Here is a 23,467-nt window from a genome sequence, read left to right on the forward strand (position 1 = left end):
TATCACTATTTCAATTATTGCTCATTCCATTTCAAATATTTCTTCACCCTCCCTAAATGTAAAAAAGGTAAAAAGCCTGGCTCGATCCCTCTCCTCCCAACCTTCTAAAATTCCAAACCTCATGCCTCCTCGCTGTTCCCCTCTCAGCATCCCAAGGTGGCCCTCACATCTGCCATACACTCCCAGGGCCCCATCGCGCCACATCAAATCCACCCCAACAGCTCAGCGGGAACCCTCTAAACTAAACCACCTGTGTCCAAATGCCAGACTCATCCTCAGACGCTTAGACACACACTCCCACACACCACACACCAGCCTTTTAATATAAACTACCCAGTTTAGCATTCAAGATACATGCACACCATCACAACTGCCCTCACCAACCCCTCTTCAGTCTTCTTTCTCTGGTGCCTCCAAGTAAAAAATATCATGGACGATATGGTAGACATTGTAGTTTCCATATTGTATCAGAATCATTTCACATGGTTTTACATAGAACACTGATTCAGAGTTAGCACCTACCGACGAGTCTCAGAATATAGAAAGTTTGCTGTGGATTTAAACAAGATTTAAACTTGCTTCCACTGCTGGGAATAAAATGACAGAAAGTTATAAGCAAGCAAGTAGCAGTTTCAAATTCCCAGGAGACTTTTAGAGTAATATATACACTTTAAACTCCAAGGAAAAAAGTTTGCCTGCATTCCTTTATTAGAGGAAATACCCATCAAACTACACCCCATTACATTATCCCTCAAAAAGCAGTTAGCAAGTTAGCAATATCATTTCCGCATTTTCCAAACACATCTGCTGCTAGATTGATCCAAAGAGGTACTTCACATCTTATTAGTGGCTTTGGAAATTATCACCTCAAAAGAAATTTGATGTCAATGACCTAGGGGTTAGTACCTTATACAAGGACTGACAATGGTTTTCCAGTTTTAATTAAGCAAAGTAACTCTCATTCTGCCAAGAGGAAGAAAATGAATGGAAAGTTGGACAACTATCTCCCAAAAAAACCCAGGACATTGTCTCTTTGCTGGATTGAGGGTACAGGGAAACTAAAGCCAAAATGCTTGAATAGAATTTACCATATTGAAATATCTACATTTTTTTCTGCAGAAAATAAAGCATCAGGCCTCCTAGAAACAAGCATGGAGCACGTCCATTTGGTAGAAGATCATCTCCCAAAGTGCCTGCAAAGATGGGCAGACATCTATACCTAGTGACATTAAGAGATGGAACTCGCTTTAGTGAAATCCATTTGCAAACCACATCAGGCAACTTCACACAGAGAACTAGCAAGGGTCCCTCAGGCCTCTGGCAGGCTACCAGGATTTCTCAGTTTTCCCTGCATTTTGGTCTAGAGGTTTCCAACTATCATGCCCAGGTCGTCCATGTTCTATGACCAGATCCAAGTTGCCTCACCATGCAAATCAAACAACGGAGTCCTTTTCCTAGGACATTTACTCTTTCATAAGTTTTTCCATCAATTTCTCTAAAACCTTAGCACCTACCACCACATGATCTAACAAGAAATTAAGGCAACAGGTAGTCAAAAACTACGTGTGTGTGTTCAAACAAGATTCTAGAAATATGATTCTTTAAACGATTTTAAGTTGTTAAATTTTAAGATACAAAGACCTGCACTACTTACAATACAAATATATTTCCGGCTAGTTAAGCAGGACCTTTTTCATATGGCAGAAGTAGTGATATTCCTATTTTGTGGCACTCTGAGCAATGTGCACCCTGAAGACCATCCAGGAGCCTCACCCCATGAGCAAGTTTGAGTATCACCCCCTAGTCTCTAGTCGAATCCCTCGGCCTACCTACAACACATTCTGCAGGAAGTGATGAAAAGCTAGGGAGTTTGAGTTACAGAAGGCCTGTCACATTGCAAAATGTCCATCAAGGAGTTCCACACACTCTCCTGCTGCAGGAAAGTGGCTGGGACCATGGCAGCCAAGAGCTAGTCAATGGGGCCTGCCTGATGCCTTAAAATGCTACCTGTGGCATCGAGCTCTCACCTGTTCCTCTCCTGGGTTGTGATCTGTACATAGCAGCCTGCATGTGATGGAGCAACTGGAGGAAACAGGTTCAAAGTGTGGGAAGCCATGGGTTAAAGCGACTTGCCAAACTATGGGAAATATTCTGGCTGGATGCTGGAGCTTTAATGCTTTGCTCTAATGGGGTAATGACTCTCGCTCCTTTCTCATAAACATGCTAAGTAGATTTTTACTTTCTCAAAAAGCTAAATCCTTCTGTGGCTTTATGACTTACTTTCATAACCAAGAGCCTCTTAAGCTATTAACAGCCTAGTGTCACAGCCCTAAAGACTCAGCTTGCCCCCCCCCCCCCCCCCCGTCACAAGTTCCTGCAAAACAGACCCTGGTTAAACAGACTACAGAAAACAAAAAGGAAAGAAAACACAAAACCCCACTTGTGGTTGACACAGAACCTGTACGCAGCTTAAAGAAATCAATAAAATGATATAGTGTCAGATTCAGAACAAAGGAAGAGATTTCAGTGTGGTCACCTCTGAGAACCCTCTGACAAATCAAGGCTGCCAGTTGGATCACTGAGCGCCAGTGAAAGTAATTCAACCATTCCATCTCCCACACAAAATGCCTGAGCCCCAGAGCTAACTCTGGGCGGCTATGATAGTGCTACCCACCCCCAACTCATAAAGCAAAGGGGCAAGCCGGCCAATTTAGCACAAAGAAGAGAACATCTCCATTTGGCCATTGCAGCTGGTTGGCCAACACAGTCATTCACTACTCTACAAGAGTTCTCCAAGACACTAGTAAAGCACGTTAGCCTTTCCAAATACCTTTCACCTCAATAGATTCCAGTTCCACCTTGCAATAAAACTGAGCATATTTCTATTTAATACTCATTCTCTCAATCTGAAAGCAATCTCTTTCTATTTAATGCAAAGATCTCCCTAAATGCTATCAAAATGGCAACCAAAGTCAGCTTAAGAATTGTGTTCTCAAGGACAGAAAGAATGTCTTTCTACTTTCTCCACCTTGATTTTTTTTTAATGTTTCTCTTTACTTCTCCCAGAAATATTTAACTTGATTTTACATAATGCAAAGTACTCTTTTGTTTGTCAAGATAAGTAAGTTGGTTTCTATTCAAACTGTGGAAAAATATACAACTTTGGTAAGCACGAAAAGGACACAGAATGGAAACTAAGATCCTTAAAATTCCAAAATCCTCTTATCCTATTATATCCCTTTTAAAAAGAATCTATCTGAGGCTGGCCCTGTGAAACAGTGGCTAAGTTTGCACGCTCTGCTTTGGTGGCCCGGGTTCGCAGGTTCGGATCCCAGGCACGGACCTCCACCACTCATCAGCCAGGCTGTTGCAGCGATCCACATACAAAATAGAGGAAGACTGGCACAGGCGTTAGCTAAGGCCTAATCTTCCTCAACAACAACAACAACAAAAAGTATCTACCCAACCATGCGACATTCTGGAAAAGGCAAACTATAGAGACAATAAAAAGATCAGAGGTTGCGGGGGAGGGATGAACAGATGGAGCACAGAGGATTTTTAAGGCAGTGAAACTATTCTGTATGATACTACAATGGTGAATACATGTCATCAAATATTTGTCAAAACCCACAGAAGGTACAGCACCAAGAGTGAACCCTAATGTAAACTATGGATTGGATGACAATGCGTCAGCACAGGTCCATTGACTGTCACAGCTGCACCAGTCTGCTTCCGGGTGTCGACGGCGGTGGAGGTTGCGCGTATGCTGGGGCAGGGAGTACAAGGGAAGTCTGTGCTTTCTGCTCAATTTTGCTATAAACCTAAAACTGCTCTAAAAAATAAAATCTATTCTTTTAAAAAAGAATTTATACTACTAGACGTACTAAATAATAGCATATATCCCCCAACTGAAAAAAGTGGGTAAAAATAGTTGAGGAAGAGGTTAAATCTCCTGCAGCCAGAAAAGGAAAAGTGCAAGAAAAAGCCGCTGTGCTGCAGGGCCTGCCTTGTGACTTCACAGAATACTTGGCAGAGAGGATGCGTGTTTCTGTTTGGTCTAGAGACGAGCACGAGAGGAACCAGCAACACGCGTCATCAGCAGCCTTTTCTCTGAAGAACCGTTTTGATGCTGTGGAAACACTGCACACAAAGCCAGACGAATCCATTCCACACGCACAGACCACCATACATCATTTTGATTTTTATATCTAGATATCTCAACTCATTTTTTGTAAAGTCACTACCCAGATATAATATCTATTTTCAATTTGGGAAATCAGGGAACTGGTTAGCTAATTCAGGAATTGACAAACAAACCGACACAGCTGCCAGAGGTACTCCCTCAAGCAACTGGTTTGACAAAAATCAGTTATAAAAGCAGGATCTGGGTCTTTAAATATAAGAAATCAGCTTTCAAATACATCAAATTCTAAACTAAATTTTAAAATCTAATGTGTAACGCCATTAGTAACATCCTGCTATTATTCAATCAGTTGTAGAGAGTGGAATATAAGGAGGGCCACACAGAGACCTGACTCAACAGATCCGAGAGGAAACTTCATGAGCATCAAATAGTTTCAAATGTTGGAGAGAGAAGTTGCCGATCAAATAGTTGCACACACAAAACCGATTTTTCATCAAGTATCTACTTAACAAGTATCTACTTGTCCTACAGAAATACAGAGATCATGAAAGAAATGTTATGTGGGTTAATTAATTTAAAATACTTTTAAGTGAGAACATATGTAAAGACCTATCACATATCCCTCTACCTCACCTTCAAAAGTTAAAGTTTTAACACATACTAGGTTGGTTTTTCAAAATCACAGGCACAGGCTTTCAAAGGAGATCTGTATTGCCTATGAGAGTTGACTAATATGTCTGTCATGCACACTTGAGGTGACCCAGTGACCCAGACTTGGCCAACGGATGGGACTCCAGAGGCACGGGAATGCAGGCTGCCCCCGTGATGACATCAGCTCTTCCACGGTTGCTTCTCCACAGCAGTGGGCTTCACGCTGGGGGCCTTGCACCCCTGGAGTATGGGAAGACTTCGAGACGCCTGCAGGCCCAGGTTGTTGTGTGGGAATCACATTCTAGATCCTCAGCTTCCATATGTACACATTCCTAAAAAGCATCTTGTGGTTGACAGTCCCGCTACTGCCCTTTCACACTCCCCTCTCCACAATCCACAATCGTCCTTCTCCCACTCTCGCCCATTCTGATTCTGATGAGGGAATTGCCCCCGAGGTGTGAAAACGTCCTGGTGCCAAGAAAGGGCACATTCAAAATACCGCAGGTCAAGAGAACTTCCTTTAATTAACACCTCCCTATCATTCCAGCAAAAAGTTATGCTCTCCATAAACACATGAACTGATTTAAAACAAGAAACCAAGCCTCATGGAGAGATTAACAAATGCACTTCAAATAAGAATGTTTTACTTTACAGGTTTTATTAATAATTTATCAAGTATTTGATAACCTGTTTGTTAATGAATTATTAGGAAGATAAACTGAATCCAGAAATTTATTTAACTCTTAGCACCTTAGGATCATATTTTTATTGCAAAGTATCATAGGATAACCAGGGTTTTTTAATGTATTACATTTGGACAAAATTCTGCTTGAGGAAGTGGATTGGAAGTATGAGCTCAAGGAGAAAAAGAAAATGTAAAATTTTCAACTATTAAAGAGTGCTTGCTCAGGTATTTTTTAAGTGATGATGAGGCACACCAAATCACAATAGTGTTTAAATTCCATTCAATACGCTTTAAATAGTGATATAACTTTTTCACTTTAAAAGTCAACATTTATAGGGGCTGGCCCCGTGGCCGAGCGGTTAAGTTCGCGCGCTCCGCTGCAGGCGGCCCAGTGTTTCGTTGGTTCGAATCCTGGGCGCGGACATGGCACTGCTCATCGGACCACGCTGAGGCAGCGTCCCACATGCCACAACTAGAAGAACCCACAACGAAGAATACACAACTATGTACCGGGGGGCTTTGGGGAGAAAAAGGAAAAAAAAAAAAAAAGTCAACATTTATATTATGCCAGGAATTACATCCTTTGTATCTTTCTAACGTTATGATGAAAAACTTTAGATGTCAACCCAAAAAAACATGCAAGGGGATACATAATTTGAAAAAAATCTGTTAGAGGTGGAAGTTGGGGGTAAAAATGTTGCAGAGTTGCTCATGGGCATTGTTAGACGGCCCAGCTTGGCCCTCCCCTCGGTCCACCCAGGATCACGGAGGGACTCTATCTGCCTCCCTTGGGCCCAACTAGGCTAGACACTTGAAACCACAAAACCCATGTTAACAGGGACTTCCTGTGCAACCCTTTAAAGGGCTGACCCTGTCTAAAATCTTGCAAATACAAAAAAATGATAACCAAACATTTCTTCCCATACTTTTTCCTTGACTTGGGGTGGGGGCAGAGGCAGGGCTGTTTCAGATCTGTTCATGTCATGACATACTGAGCTATCAGCCGCAAAATTCTTGATCATACATGTTTAACAAGGTGCCAAGAAAAAAATCCACCAAAAAACTTGGCAATATTTTCTGCCACCAATCCTTTTATTAGGGCGATTTATAGAACAAAAAAATCACGTCCTGTCCTCCCCATCTTCATGGGAAAGATTCCAAGAGGAGGAAAGAAGGTAAATGGAAGGAGAAAACACAGCAGCAGGAACTGGCACCAGATCCTTCGTTCATTCAACAGTTACTGCTAACCTACCATCAGGTTAAGTGGAGCCCTGCATGCTGAAAAACGGGGGTGCAAAAATTTCCCCCCAGAAGTGAAGAGCAAATAAGTGGCTTAGCTCCAACCTCCCCAAGCCACACGGTAATCAAGGGGCTAAAAATGGATTAAAACCAGAAGTGAGAGGCTCAGTGAAGACACTCGCCCCCTTCCATGTAAGAAGGAAAATGAAAGTGCTCATTAAATACATCTGTATTTAGATACGTCTAAAGATTAAGTAGTTCTGTGACAAACATTCCCTTCAGATGGCAGTTCCAGATACCTCTCATGAAATTCTAAAAAAGAAAACAAAGCACACTGTGGAGGTATTTTGGGGGCGAGGACATGGAAAAGCCCAGTATTTCAGCACTCTCACCAGTGACAAGTGTTTTCAAACAAGAATGAAGGCCACGGCCTCCTCTATAACACCAGGTTCTTCACCCACGGGGGAGCCAGGAGGCAATGTCCCCTGGGCCCAGCACCCAATGTGCTCCCTCTCCTAGACCAACTTAGAAGCGGGTGATACATTCTAATCTGGATAAGGTAGATGATATGATACTAAAACCACATAATAATTACCCAGGCGGCCGACTTCAGTAATCTATCACAGGGTGTTTATACAGTGTTTCAGGCTGGATCCTAAATATAACTGTAGAGATGGCACGTGACTTTACAAGTGCTGTTTAAGAACAGGACAGGCAAATGAAATGCACATCAGACTGAGCCAGGAAAAACAAGAGCTCTACCCCATTAAGAGTCAGCAAGCCAAATGACAACCACTGGCCTCAGTGTTTCCCTCTGAAAAATGGAGATGCTCATGTTTGCCTCCTGTCTCCCCAGAGAATTTATCATGTTGTTCAGTCGTCAGAGAGCGTCGGTACTGAGCTGCTGCCAAGGTTTTCTAAAGCTACACACTACACAAATTTCTTTACAAATCTTCTTTATCAACAAGCATCTTCAGTCTTTTTTTTTTTTTTAAGGCTTGGCACGTGGGCTAACAACTGTTGCCAATCTTTTTTTTTTTTTTTTCTGCTTTATCTCCCCAAACTCCCCCTGTACACAGTTGTATATCTTAGTTGCATGTCCTTCTAGTTGTGGGATGTGGGACGCCGCCTCAACGTGGCCTGACGAGCGGTGCCATGTCCGCGCCCAGGATCCGAACCCTGGGCCGCCGCAGCGGAGCGCGCGAACTTAACCACTCGGCCACGGAGCCGGCCCCGCATCTTCACTCTTAATTCTTTTTCTCTGGAGGATCAGAAGAGAAAAACGAAGCTAACTTTTAAATGAAAGATGGCATGTGTTCATTGACCTCCCTTTTGCCCCTCACTAACCAGCTCAAGGTGCCCATCTTCTTCCAAGATCAAAAGAACTCCAGGCCTAGAAGGGGTTTAAGAAGAACTCAAATGACTCTGGAAGCACGAGAGCAGAAAGCAAATTCCCTCTACAATTATGACATGAACACTGGAAACCACACACACACTCACTCACTCACTCACCCCCACTCACAACTCACACGGAAATTACCAGACTGAGCTTCAGAGAGAACTTTCTAGAATAATGAGAAACATTAGACAAGTAGATACTATTGAGATTTTTTAATTTTATAATTTCCATTTGTAATAATTGTGTATCTTTAAAATGTATTTAATTGTGTAAATTGGCTCTCCATAAAATTTAAGCCACTTCCATCCCCATATTAATCTAGAGTCTCTACTCAAAGAAACTAAAAATAGTACTTTTAGCACACAATGGGAAACAGAAAATATCAAGATTTCTGTCTTACTTTCAAATGCAAGAGGTAAAGATCCCCTCCCTGATCTCGGCTCTTTGAGAGAATCAAAAGGACTGTTTCATTTTAACTGTTTCTGAGTCCACATCTGGAGTTTAAAAATCCAGTTTAAAAGGCAAATGATTTAAAATATAAACATATGGCCTCCTTCTCTACAGTGATTCCTAGAGGGAAACAAAAAAGGTCTGAGTACAAACAAACTATTGTTTTAAAAAGGATTTTTTTTTTAATTAAAAGCATACCAAGAAAGCTAACTAAGCTTCTACTTTCTCCTGGAGAAAATAATAAAACCAAGAATTCCCAGCGCAATCTAATTAAATCGAGATCAAAGTGCAGCTTAGGTAATACCAAGGCTGTAAGAGTGTAGCACTCGATTTCTGAAGAGCACGGTCCCAGTCTGGACTCGGCTTAATGCAGGGCTGGCAAAGTTTTCCTGTAAAGGGCCAGAGAGTAAACATTTTCAGTTTTGCCAGCCCTACAGGCTCTGTTGCAACTACTCAACTCCACGCTGATGGCCCGAAACCAGCCACAGACAATATACAAACAAATGACGGAGGGCTGTGTTCTGATACAATTGTATTTATGGACACTGAAATTTGAATTTCATATCATTCTCATGTGTCTCAAAATATTCTTTTGATCTTTTTCAAGCATTTAAAAATGTAAAAACTATTCTTAGCTCACAGGCCATATAAAAACAGGATTTGGCCTGTGGACAGTGGTCTGCAACCTCTGGGTTAGAGCCATCGCAGGCTGGAGAAGCTGCAAGCTCAGCTAAGCCAGTGTCCCCATTTCCCAAAGGAAACTGAGGCCCAGAGAGGTGTCACGGCCAGGGTCTCAGGCCAGTTCATGGCAGAAAGGGGTAAGGATTAGACCTGAGGAAAGGCGAGCTGGAAAGGTAGAGCAGGGATGAGGGAAAGGCCTCCCAGAGTTCAACTCACGGGGACAGGCAGCGGGTGCTTAAAACCAGAGATGTCCCAGGAAACGAGGTACAAGTCACCGGAGCCTCCAACACCTGCCTTCCCACCGTGCAAAATAACATATTATCCACGGTCCCTACGCCGATTCTGAAGGTTCTGTACCAGCATCGGGAGCCCGCTGGATGAGCCAGATAACCATCAGCCCGATTCTTTCCAGCCTTCTGGGTACATCACTCTGGTCATTTCTTTTTGCGGCTTAAGTTACAACCTCCACTTTGGGTATTCCAATCCTAGAACCCCAAGAAATAAGTGTCAATGCAGCTGAGGAGCAGTGATCAATGTTAAAAATTATTTTAAAGAGGGGACTATAGCAGGGATGACCAATTCAGCTTAGAGTTCAAGGGCATCTCTGACGTTCCCCTCAGAAAGTAACATGGTCAACCTCCCTCCCGTTCCGAGCTCCTTCTCTCTTTCATAAAAATGTTTCTTTCCTCCTATTCTCCTATTTTTCTTTCTTTATTCTACTCTGGGTTTTGAGGGGGTTTTTTGGCACTGATTCTCATTTCCGTTTTCATGTGATCCTTTTTATTTTGCCCTACATCTTAACTGGATATACCCTCAAACTGAAGGACATTTTAGAATTAAAACACACACACGCAGCCAGTGCTGTTTAATTTACCTCCTCTTTAAACGGTATTCTGTAGTCTGAAGAGGGAAAAAAGAAGACTCCAAATTAAAGTGACTTTTTACAAAGAATCCTTCATTTGACTTTCTTAATCACATTTTTTACAGAGATTTATGGTTTTCTATCCTGTTAAATATTCAATCAAGGCTTGAAATTTTACACCAACGCTTTTCAGAAATTCTGCCATGATTTTTTTTTTTTTGAGGAAGATTAGCCCTGAGCTAACATCTGCCATCAATCCTCCTCTTTTTGCTGGGGAAGATTGGCCCTGAGCTAACATCTGTGCCCATCTTCCTCTACTTTATATGTGGGATGCCTGCCACAGCATGGCTTGATAAGCAATGCGTAGGTCCACACCCAGGATGGGAACCAGCAAACTCCAGGCCACCGAAGCAGAGCGGGCAAACTTAACCACTACGCCACTGGGCCAGCCCCCGCCATGATGATTTTTTATGAAAACTGCCCTATCAACTATTTTGTTCTTACACACTTCCTCAAAAAGACATGGTTTTCTACTTCTGTGAAGAGGAAGTGGCATTCTTATAAGTAATTTTCCATTCTTTTTGACAACTGAAATCCAGAATGATTGCAAACTCCTCAGAATTTTTCAACACACATTTATCCTCCTAGATCTTTCTAAATTTAAGATTCTTCAGTCAAATAAACTAAGTCAATTGATTTAAGAAACCCGAAGTGAAAGAAAAATGTACCTCCTAAAGTTGTAGGAACCAAAAATGCTACAATTCAAACCTAAGGATGGAGACTTCACACAAAAATAGATCAAAAGAAACACTTTCTACCAATGTTGTTTAAGTTAGAAAGAAGACCAGATAAATGGGCATAAATTGAAAACAAAAAATAATTAAAATCATATTCTCATAGAGCTGAAATTGATCCTAGAGAATTAGTCTCTTTAATATGACAAATGAGGAACCACTGAGAGATTCAAGGAGTATTTATTGGGTACCTCCATGGGCCACTTGCTGTACAAAGACTTTCCCACGTGTCACAACTTCCCCATAAAACAAGTATTATTATTGCTATTTTACAATAAAGGAAAGTTGTGTCACAGGAAGATAGACACAGCTAGTTAGGAGCAGAGAGGTGTCCACGGCCCAGATCTCTAGACATCACCTTCAGTACCCTCTTAACCACGCCACTCCCATGTAATATTTTTGGAAACTGTTCAGTGAGATGACACAGTAGGTTAAAACGTTATCAATCGGGGCTGGCCCCGTGGCCGAGTGGGTAAGTTCGGACGCTCTGCTGCAGGCAGCCCAGTGTTTCGTTGGTTCGAATCCTGGGCGCAGACATGGCACTGCTCATCAAACCACGCTGAGGCAGCATCCCACATACCACAACTAGAAGGACCCACAACAAAGAATATACAACTATGTCCCAGGGGGCTTTGGGGAGAAAAAGGAAAAAATAAATAAATAAATTTAAAAAATCTTAAAAAAAAAAAGTTATCAATCCAGTAATAAAATATCCTGGAACCTTGATATAAGACTTTTTGCTAAAGAGCAGAGCTCCTCAAAAGAAGATTGTTTCGTCTTGGCCGCTAAGAAAAGGAACATTAGCAACTAAATGTTACACTCGCCTCATGGGCCCCCAGACACAACTACAGCAAGGCCCCAAAGTACCCAAAACCCAATAACCACTTGGCTTCTAAATTACTCGTGACAACATCATTTACTCAAGTTGCAGTTAGCCATTTCTCAAGCTTATTCTTAAATCTGGACTCCATTAAGAAGGGTATGGAAGGATTTCCACACTTGCAGGAATAAAGGAAGATATTTCAGCCTGGCTGGAGCAACCCAAAATCCTTGAGGGCAACACCACCACCCACTTCCTGCTCAGGTAAGAGGAGAAGCACGAGGTGGTTGAACCTGAGACCTTGGAATTGCCTGCCGTCTTCAAAATCTACCTGGTTTAGGGGCTGGCCCTGTGGCCTGGTGGTTAAGTTCGGTGCGCTCTGCTTCAGGGGCTCGGGCCCAGTTCCTGGGCACAGGCCTGCACCACATGTCAGGGGCCATGCTGTGGCAGCAACCCACGTAGAAGACAGAGGAAGAGTGGCACAGATGTTCACACAGGGTGAATCTTCTTCAAGCAAAAAATAAAAAAATTAAATCTACCCAGTTTTAATTGAAACACAGTTAAAAAGTTAATGTAACAAAGTGATTTTTGGCAACTCTAATATCTAAATTCCCCTGGAAATACCTTACACTAAAATATTGTACAAGGACAGCCAGATCTATGTCTTCCTGAAGGCGCCCAAGACGTGATTTTAAGGGAGATGCTCAAATATCTGCCCTGACTTATGAGGGGCACTTTAAGTCAATAGGTGGGTGAACCTCACAACTAACTCAGAAGCGTATTTCTTTAGGCAAGAAAACTAGCAGAATCGTATGCTTTTCTGACAAACAATAAAAAAGGATTCTAACAACTCTACTGAAGACATTCTATCAAGTGGGAGTGGACGGGTCAGGAGGAGCACAAAGGGAGCAGGAAGAAGCAAAAAGAAAGAGAAATAACTTCCAAAAAGAGTAAGTCACTAAAATATTTAGTTGCCCTGGGCAAATACTAAGGTTTTGTGCTTTTGCTTTCTTGTCCTGTAAGATAAGGACTCTCTTTTTAAACATAACCACAACATCATTTTCATACTTTAAATCATCAAATATCCAGTCAGTATTCAAATTTCCCAACTGTCTCATACAAGTGTGTGTTTTAAGTCTGTTTGAATCAGAATCCAACTAGCCTTAATTCTCATTTAATCCATATATTTCCCCTCCAGTTTTTTTTTCTTACAATTGATTTTTTTTTTTTAAGGAATGAGATTATTTTTTCCTGTAGATTCCCCATAGTCTGGATTTTTTTAAGTAACTTTTTATTTAAAAAATTTTTATAAGGTTAAAAACAGGCCATCTCCAAACCTACTACATTACTCCATCAATGTCCTGCACCATGAAGACCACCCAGCCTTTTCAATGAAGTCAGTGCTGCTCCAGGACACCCGTCTGTCCGCAAAAATGTTGCCATGACAAGTAACTTGCACAACACTCTATTCAAGGAGTGGGTATCACGGAGACAGAAGGACCCATAAGGTAACACTTCACTTTATGCTTCAATACTTTTTGGAACAAGGAGGGGTATGAATAAATTTTTAAAAGATCAAGCCCAAGCAACAAATGGAAACAATGAGTTTTGTCCAGTACAAACCCATTAATTTATGTCTCCAGGAGAGGACATCTAGTCCCCATCAGAACTCAAAGGAGAAAGATGGTTGGTTGATGTACAAACACCACTCCTACCAAGTTAGCTTGTTGAATATTTCTTTCCTGTCCTCTTCTGCCTTCCAAATACAAACCCTATGCTTCAGTAAATTCACAGTCCTCAGCTTACCTGACCGGTACATGGATGTCACTCATCTGGGATGCCTTCCACCCCCATCTGTTGCCTACATCATTCCCTTTCTCGAGGATCAGCTGGATGCCCTCCAGCTCCCTGAAGCCCTTCTCAATAACTCTGCCCACCTCTGGACTCCTGGAGTCCCTCGTCGGTACCCCAAAATGTAGTCTAAACCTGCATTATACCTGGTTTGAGAGCTGTTCCACACACCACGTGTATTCAATAAAGATTTGATGAGGGCCTTCCATGCATAAGGCATTCAATATCATCTCTAACAAGACCATAAGCTCCGTGAGGAAAAGGGCCTCTTGAGATTCTATGCCTAGTCCAGGAGGCCAGCTAAGAACAGCTAAGAATGTGCACCTGGGAGTCAAGTTGGCCATACACGAATCCCAGAGTCATGGACCCTGAAGAGATTACCGAATCTCTCAGTTCTCATTTTCCTCATCTGCAAAATGGAATGATAATAGCCCCTCTCTCACAGAGATGTTGTTAGGATTAAATCACGTAAAGCATGAGTATTGTCTTGTCCCCTCATTCCTAGTTCTGTCTGGTTTCTAACTATTTCATTGTACCTGTTCTTACCTGTTCTTATCCTTTGTGGAAAGAGGTGGAGCAGAAGACTCCCGAAGAGTCGTTGCCATGGAGACGGAGTTCATTAAACCCTCCTTGATTGCTTGAATACACAGGAGATCCACTTTGCCATGGGGGTGAGTGTCCCTTCCCATAACATTTAGGGTAGACATCTCCCCCTCCCTAGTGTCCCCCTGGTCCTTCCCCTGTAAAGAAATGGAACTGGCTCAGAACTAACTACAGTGTAACCCATCCCCACCACCAAAAGCCCAATTTAAAAGGAGGGGAAATAAAACCAGCAAAGAAGACAGTATGTAACCTTTCATCTTTTGATGGGGCAGAAAAATTTCTCTGAATTTTTTTTGAAGGGAAATCAAATATTCCGGTGTACAGATGAAAGCTCTGTTTACAAAAGTCTTTCCTATTTTTTGTTTGAGTGCCTCATCAGGAAAAATATTTGAACATGTACATATACCCACACACACACATACATCTTTATATCATTCACTTAACCAATATTTACTGAGCGTTTCACATGTGCCTGCCCTTGTTCTAAGTGCTGAAGATATAGTAGTGAATTAACCAAGCTAACCAAGAAAAAACAACTGTGCCCCCTGCTATTTGCATCTCTCCTACACATAAGCTTTTATTTTAAAAAATAAAATATATGATATGAGGGATGTGCACTATGTGGGAAACATTTTTAAAGGGGGACAGGAAATGTAGAGTGTGCATTCTAAATAGAGTGGTCAGGAAAGGACTCCTCGAAAAGGTAACCTTGGAGTAAAGACCTGAGAGAGGTGAGGGCGGACCCTGCGGCTATCTGGGCAACAGCTTCACAGGCAGCAGGGACAGCCAGGGGCCTGAGGCAGGGGTGCACCTGGCGTGTGCACTGAATCGTGAGGAGGCCCGTGTGCTGCAGCCAAGGAGCCAGGAGAGACAGGAGGAGATATGACTGGACAGGTGAGCGGAGGGGCTACGTGGAGGGAGCCTGGAGGGCCGCTGTTTGACTTTAGCTTTTACTCTGTGTGCGATGGGAGGGTTTTGAGTAGCGCAGCGACGTGATCTGAGTTCCATCCCTCTGATGGCTACGTTGAGAGTAGCGAGTAGGGGCCAAGGTTGGATGGGGAAGGCCAGTGGGAAGCCTGCTGCAGTAATCCAAGTGGCCTGGCCAGGTAGTAAAAAGTGAAAAGTAGAGCTAAGAGGATCTTATATATATACTAGTATAGAATGTATATTTAAAATACACAAAAATAAAAAATCTATTTAAAAGAAATATGAATTCTAATATTTACTTTCCCAAACTCAATAAGCCATCTTGCTCGCACCTATGGTAGAGTTGTCCCCCTACCACCACTTTGGAGGCCATTGTTTAACAACAATTGGTGGGTTGAGTTGGCCCAGTTGACCTGCAGTTCTGCCTGGCTTTCTGTCTTGACATTTCTCCTGTGCTCACTTCCTATCTTTCTCTTTATCTCGCCAGTCTTCAACAGCAAAACAAGCTTCCTCCACAGACGGAGCGCATCTACACACACAGAGGCTGTTGACTGCACACTAGAATTCCCTTCTTGAGAAAGTCTGTGGTCACTGTGTCAATTGCACCCAATCTCTGGGGTCAACAGTTGGGAAACAGACCTGCTAGATGCAGCTGCTACTGTGGAGTTCATTAAGACAGGCTTATGCCTGGGAGAACCCAGGCCATTCGCTAGTGCAGCACCTCAGAGGAAGGCTAGGGTGGGCCCCAGCTCCCCACAGCTCACAACAGACAAACGGGTCTGCACGGTTTGCTCCCCTTGCCCTGCAAGAGGCTCAAGGCGATTTCCCAAGGACAACGCTTGGAACAGCCCCAGGGATTCTGTGGCCCCGAAACCAAGCTCCTAGAGATGCTAGAAGACCACATTCTTGGGGAACAGAGCCCTGACGCTGGGGCAGAACTCAGTGTGTTTCTCAGATCTGATCAACTCTAACTCTGCCACCCCCACATTGCGGGGAAACTCAGAGGTTCACGGAAGGCAGATACTTTTGAAACCAGGTTCCAGGAGTTGAGAAGAGATTGCCGCAGAGATACCTGGGGTGCTCTCTTAGAACAGCAGAGCTTGAAGGAATTCAGAGGATTCTCCACCCACCCCTCCCATTTTACAGAGAGAGAAACTAAGTCCGGGACTTGCCCAAGCCCATACAACCATTAGAAAAAGAACCATGAGTAGAATCCAGGTCTTCGGATTCTCAATTTCGTGTTATTTTAAAAATAAACTAAAGCAAAACGAAAGCAATTTAACATGGAAACCTTCAGAGACAAGTTAGAACTGGGATTAAATGTTGCATGTCGAGGCCCCAGATGTGTCTACAAATGGCTCTAATTTTACTAGGAGCTCTGGAGGCTCCCGTGGGGCAAAATGGTCTCCTGGTACTAAAGATACCTTGGAAGGTTGCACTGGGATGCTATGACTCACGAGGCTGGGACTGAGGGGATCAGAGATACACGAAACCATGAAATACGAGCAAACATTGGCTTTGTAAAGCCTGAAACAGCCCAAAAATGAACAGCATACGTCTTACTGACTTGGCCCAACTAATAGAGGACTAGACAAATTTTCAGTTTTCAAAAGGGGAGACAAGTGAAAACATCCTTAAAAATTATGAATATCATAATAAAAACTAGAGTCGTGAATCATTCATTCAACCTTTTGGGCTATAGACTCTTTTACAAGCATGAACGTTGATCAGAGAAAACACCTGCTCCCCTAGCCTGATGGCAGGCAGAAGGCAAACACGACGTTGGGTAGTAAAGGAATAATGTATAAAGTCACTACTCTGTACAATGAATAATCTTAGATATATCCAATAATCTCAGGTATAATCCAAGATTATCTATAAATGAAGGGGGGCAGGGCAGCAATCGGCTCCTAAATGGTTGACGCTGGTTAAAACCCTCTCCTGGAACCTGAAATTAAGTGTTTGACTTTGTTACCTGGAGAGCTAAGTTCGAGCTCATTTGCCAGCACACCCTGCACCACCACTTGTGTGAGGAAGACCACAGCGCAAACCTTGTAAAGAGCACACCCTCCGCTGCAGGGCTGAGGCACAGAGCGAGAGGGGGCGCCGAGGCACAGGAAAGACAGCCATCGAAACTTTCTACGTTACAAAGAAGAGCCTGAGGACAAAGAAGAGCCTGAGGCCCACAGAGGTTAATTTGACTTACCCAGGGTTGGCTACTGCACAACATATGCGGCCTCTCCCTTATCATATACCCACAGCAAACAGTGATCATTGGTCATCACTTTATCCCCCTCCCGGGCTGCAAGAGCCAGAATGTTTCTGACATATTGCTCCTGCAGCTCCCCAACCACCTGGTCAGCACCGCTGCATGCGATGGAAGCCATTTTGCAACTCCGGACCAGCATAAGGTCATACACCATCTCTGTAATGCCGCTGCAGTGTAAGCCTGCCTGGAAAGTGACGGACTAGTCTGCTAGTCAAAGTAGTTCACTGCTGCCGTCAAGCCCGAGGCGCGCAAACACAGAGCCTATGCAGTGTGACCACAGATCCAGGTTGACATGGGACAGTCCTGTGTCGCATCTGTTTCCCCAGCTTAATATTTAATAGTGCACCCTACCATTCTCAAAGTTGTCCCAGTTTGGATCAAAATGATATGGTCATCCAAATTCCATGCAACTCCTCATCACCTACATTTATAAATGTTTGTTTGTTTGTTTGTTTGAGGATATGATGTGTCAGGAAAAACCACTGAGCCACTCACCAGTAGTTTTCGCATATAAAGGGGTTTTCAGAGAACACTAAATCCAAATGATCTTTGAAAGGGCCTTAGGGACCCCTGCTGCCACCAATCTCTTTTATATATTGAGCTTCCATATGGAATTTTCTTTGGGGAAAACAAGGAAAGCCATAGCTTATGCAAGCCTGAAAACCACAAGATTATCAGATCTCTGTAGCTCCTGCCTATTTTTAAATTATTTCACGTTATACTTGAGCCTATAAAAATTCACATTATACTGTTGAAATAGAAATCTTTTTAAAGAATGTTTCAGTCTTGTTTCTGGCACAAACAACTATGCCTTTTTGAGTTTATATTTATTCTCTGTTTAGAGGAAAAGAGGAAGTAAAAGTTGAAATCTTTAAAAAAAAACGTTTCAGGGGCCTGCCCTATGGCCGAGTGGTTAAGTTCGCGCGCTCTGCTTCGGCGGCCCGGGGTTTCTCAGGTTTGGATCCTGGGTGCGGACCTAGCACCACTCGTCAAGCCATGATGAGGTGGCATCCCACATGCCGCAACTAGAAGGACCCACAACTAAAATATACAACTGTGTACCGGGGGGCTTTGGGGTAAAGAAGGAAAAATAAAATCTTAAAAAAAAAAGTTTCAATCAATCCAGGGTTAGACCTTGTGTGTCACCACTGGATTTACACCAGAGCATCCAACATTTATTTAAGAGAAGCGTAAATTCAGTTTATTTGGAAAAGTCATTGGTCTAGACAGCATAGATAGCAGTTTTGCGCTCAAGAGAAAGACAGTGACATTATCATGCAGGAAATTTAAACATTTCACCTGGTTACCTAGACAGAAGACTGGCAGTAACTAACTCAAGATGTCAAGCGCAGTTCTCTCTGAAGATAGAGACTTCAGATGGTTTTAACTATTTCTTTTTGTTTATCTAGCTTCCTGATTTTTCTACAACGATCACAGTTTATTTGTTAATGACCAAGAAAAAAAATCAGCAAAACACATGTCATTCACCAGGGTGGGGAGGTAGAGAGGCTAACAGGATAAGCCAGGCACAAGTCTGACAGGAGCAGAGGCCTCCAGAGCAGCTCCTGACTCTGACAGAACTAGGTCCGGCCCCAGGAGCTGGGAGGAGTGTGGCTCACCCGACGGCTGCCCGGGAAACAAGAGCAGGCATCCCTGAGTTCGAGGACAGCACTGCCCTTTCAACTGTTAAAAGTACAGCCTTGTGACTGCAGCCCCACCTGCGCAATCAGACTGTCAGGGCAGGACACGCTTCTCCATCACTTACCGGGTGTGTGACCTTGAACAAGTCAAGTAGCTTCTCTATTCCTGTTTCCTCACCTATAAAATAGGAATCACACCTCCCTCCTGGCATGGCTGTGAGGATGAAGACAGATGATGCACCTCAAAGGCCCAGTATACAACCAGATCACAATAAACGTAAGCCATTAGTAGGTCCCCGCTGTGAAACACCAGCGCTCAAGGGCACTCCCCAAGCTAGATGTAACTGGATCCCAAATCAACCAGAGAAGGGTCCTAAGAATAAAGCCTTTCTTGTCCCTTCTTCTCTGGTGAAGGCAGGACTGGAGCACAGCATCTGCTGTAAGCCCAGTGCCGGAGGGAGCGATGAAGGCCAGGCAGCCCAGGAAAAGATGCAACACATCCCAAGGCCCCACGCTCCGGGCTAGAAAGGCCGCTTGCAAAGTGACAGGATTTCTACTTTCTTGCCACTGCCACAGCTGCCAGCCACTGCCTTTGGCAGGCAGATGGGTGACTCAAGTGTGAGCTAGGACTTGGCAAGGGGACACCAAACCAGAAGGCCTCCGGGCAGGAAGCTCCAAAAAGGGCCACCTGCTGACACAGTTTGTCCACAGGCAGCCCTGGAGATGGAGGGGGCATCTGCTGTCACCAGCAAATTCAGATAAGAACAGTGAACATTTCAGAGGTCCAACAGAACTTACCATTCTTGCTTTGTAACTTTGAGAAACTGCTTTGGGGGGCGAGGCTGAAGACATATGACCACACACTTAAAATCACTGTAGTGTCTTTATATGACAGAACGAGCAGCCCCCAAAAGTTCAATCTCAAATCAAACTACAAAGAGTTTCATGGCCACCTTGAGCCAAAATACATTACATGTCTATGTAACGGAATTTTCTTTCACAAACTTAAAATTACCTCACTTTACCGAAGATATAAATAAACCTCCTAATGTCCACCTGTGAGGAAATAATTACACTATTATGTTAATTACATAGGTGAGTGTGTTCTGTGCTGCACAGGGTGACTGACTCCACATGGTTTGCCTAAAATTTTCCCAGTGTTAGCACCAAAAGTCCCACCTCCCAGGAAACCCCTCAGTCCTGGGCAAACCAGGATGGTTGGTCCCCCAACGCTGCAAGAAAAATGATGTGTGTGTGAAGAGGAAAACAGAAGAGACACAGTTACAAATGCAGAAGTGCTAAATGTGAAGTTTGTTTGTTTGTAGAAATAGCTCCTAGTTCCTTCTGATAGTAAAAAAACAAAAAAAAACAAAAAACTGAAAACCACACTTGCCTCTCCCTTCCCCCTTTCTTTTCTCCCAAAACAGAGCTCAGAAAAGGAGTTTTCCTCCTCATGCATGATTGAGACGTCATGCAGGACTGTCTGTTATGTGCTGGCCACCATCAACCCAACGAGCTCCTGCACCCAGCTTCTGCAGCACAGGAAATGTCTTCTTCCACTCCTTCCATCGGCCACCATGACAACTGGTAATTCAGGTGATCAACAGCAAGAATGTCTCCTCAAGCTAAAAATCCAAGAGCCCTGGCAAAAAGAGTCACTTCACAAATAGGGCATTAACCAGGTGAGGGAGGAATGAAGAAGTGATTGCTTTACAAATAGCTGGATGGAGACCTCGGTACCCCACGAACTCTAAGACAGGGGTTCCAAGCAGGTGGCCCCCCACCCACAACGATGGAGCAAAACTCTTGAGTTGGGGGTTTAGCAAAGGGTTTTTAAGCCTCTGGTGACGTTAAGAACCAGCTTCTAAGAATTTAGCTTCCAGCTGAAAGGTAAGACTATATAAGGCAAGAACGAGCACACACTTCCTGGGCCTAAAGCCCCACAGAAACCATGGTTGCTTACGCTGCACCCCAGCCCGCCCAGACCACCTCTTCAGCCAGCCTACCCCTGGCTTTGCCCCAAGATAGGCTGACACTTTTTAGCTGCTCTTGAATCCTAGAACTCCTCAGATTCCTTTTATACATCAGGAGATGGAACCAAATGAAGGTTATGCAACTCTTTCTTTCTTTCCACAGTAAGACTAGTTTGTTGGGAGAAGAGAAGGGATGTATTCAGAAACATTTTTAAAGGTAAACATCTTTGAAAGCCCTACTCTGGTAAGTCCTAAAGAATAACTTCCTTTCTAAGACTAAATAATACACTTTTCACTAGTGTTGATCTTGATTTAGGAGAGGCTGCCTTCGTACAGCCCTTTCAACAAATCCAATGAGAAGATGGAGGCATCTTACAAGCTCTAGTAAAAAGCATACGAGCCTGGAAGGCAGCAGACAGGAGCTAGTCTCCACTGTGCTGGCCGACAGCTGTGGTCCTTCAGCAAAACAGGCTTTACTTGCCCGGATCTCAGTTTCTTCATTTTAAAACATGAAGGTTTCGGGCTAAGATCAGCTTTGGCATCCCTTACAACTTTAAAATTCTATGTGAAATTCTTTTGTGTAGGTGATGATAACAGTAACTCTTATGAGTAGCATTTTTTGTACTTTGAAGATTTAGGAATTAACTTGCACCGGCAAAGATGTCAAGACCAAGACAGACTAACCCTGGAAGATTTAAAACAAGCAAATGTATAAGAGTTGTCGAACTATGTGACCAAAAGGTGGAGGGAATCCTAACAGCAACTTACAAACACTTAAATGCTCTGGAACCAATGGGAACAGGTAGGTGCACCACAATTACCGGCTGCTCCTCCTGCTAAATTTAATGATAACATGAATTTTAATTTGGTGATCCCTACCCCACAAAAAGAAAAGAAAAGAAAAAAGCCTATAAATACTTAGGGCAAACAAACCAAAACTTTGAATCGAAAAGGCAGGAGAGCAAATCCTTGTAGTGATTGATTGCATTTAAGTCGCAGGATGTTCCGGCTGGATGTTAACCGGAGACAGCAAGGCACCAGATGCGACCCACTGGAGAAGCAGATGTTTAATACGAAGGACTGGCATGTTGGACCGCTAGTGTCAAAGTCAAGACTGCCTCTCCACCTAACAATGTTCATGTCACTATCCATGAGTAAATGGCAGGAGAAAAAAGAGCAAGCTGTTTCCTTCTTTCGTGGAAAGAGCTGCAAAGAAAAGAGCTGCAACTTGGTTGGGCGCCTGTGAGTGCCCATGTCCTCAGAGCAGCAGAGTCCGACAAGGTGGGGTGTTGCTATTCCACAGAACTGCAGTAAGGACTGTCAACCGCTTCAGCACGTAACCCCACCTCTCCGGACCAGGACTCGAGGGCTGCCCTGTGTGGTGTCTCGGCAACGAAAGCAACAAAGCTGACAGACACAGGCTGAGGGTAGCCAACTGCCTGTGAGTGGAGCCCCCGGCCGGACTGCACCTCCTCCTGGGAGAGATGGGGCCGGAGCCGAGAGCGCCGCCTCCAAGGGTCCCCATCGCGCACCACGCACCCAGAGCCTCGAGCTACTAAAGAGGAAGTCAGGATGTCATGTCAAACGGATAAAGACAGCCCGACCGCTCAAGAGGCGAGGTCTGGGCCGGTCTCCGGCTTGGCTTGGAGAGGGGTCCCAGCCTGCGATCCTTTCTCCCTCTCCCCGCGCCGTCCTCCTCCCGGCGGCGCGCACCAGCCTCCCCTGGCCGGGACTGGCCGGGGAGCCCACGCTGCGCTGCACTGGAGGAGCCGGAGGAGCCCCTCGCGCCTCCCCTCCCCCTGCCCGGCCGGGCCCGCGGACGACACAGCGGCGCACAGCGCGCACCAGCCCCCTGCCTGCGCCTGGCGCCCGCCGGCCCCGGCCCCGGCCCCGGGCGCCGAGCCGAGCGCACAGCGCCGACGGCCCAGGGCGGGGACGGCGCAGGGGCAGAGCCGCCGCCGCCGGCTTTCGGAGCCGCGCCGGCCGCGCACACTCCTCCCCTCGGCCGCCAGTAAACAGCGGCGGGCGCGCTCCCCTCCGCGCCGCGCCCCCAGCCCCGCGGTCCCGCCCGCCGGCGCCGCCGCCCCCTACCTGGTCGGTGAGTTTGAGCACTGCCATTCTTCCGCTCCTCGGCGCGCACACACATACAGGTCCCCGGTGCGCAGATGTCACGCCAGGAGCCGGGGAAGCGGAAGGGACTGCCAGGGGAAGGGAAAAAAATCTGGCTCCCGAATTTGACAGCCCTCCCCCTGCTCCTCCTCCGCCGCCGCCTCCTCCCGCCGCGAGGCTGACACTGGCTAGTGGGGTTTGCAGCCGAGCCCGCCCGCCTTTATACAGGAAGTACCGGCCGCTGCCAGCCGGGCCGCCACTGACATCACCGCGCGCTCGCTCGCGAGCCCGGGCCGACGCTGCCGCCTGCCGCCCGCAGCCGCGCCTCGCAGCCCGCGGCCCCCGCGCCCGCCCCCCGCGCGCCCCGGGG

The 23,467-nt window shown here is 44.9% G+C and overlaps 1 protein-coding gene across 7 annotated transcripts in view; it reads right to left on the reverse strand.

The window, feature by feature from the left end:
* The window catches only part of LOC124238283 (serine/threonine-protein phosphatase 6 regulatory ankyrin repeat subunit B), a 291,103-nt gene extending 267,805 nt beyond the window's left edge, over positions 1-23,298 (reverse strand). For all 7 annotated transcript variants that reach the window (XM_046659052.1, XM_046659045.1, XM_046659051.1 and 4 more), the window contains exon 1: positions 23,080-23,298. In XM_046659052.1, the coding sequence (XP_046515008.1) occupies positions 23,080-23,106 (27 nt within the window). In that variant the 5' untranslated portion in view covers positions 23,107-23,298. The remainder of the gene's footprint in view (positions 1-23,079) is intronic.
* Between the last annotated feature and the right edge of the window lie 169 nt (positions 23,299-23,467).

The sequence above is a fragment of the Equus quagga genome, chromosome 4 (genome assembly GCF_021613505.1).
Source record: "Equus quagga isolate Etosha38 chromosome 4, UCLA_HA_Equagga_1.0, whole genome shotgun sequence".
Classification (NCBI taxonomy): domain Eukaryota; kingdom Metazoa; phylum Chordata; class Mammalia; order Perissodactyla; family Equidae; genus Equus; species Equus quagga.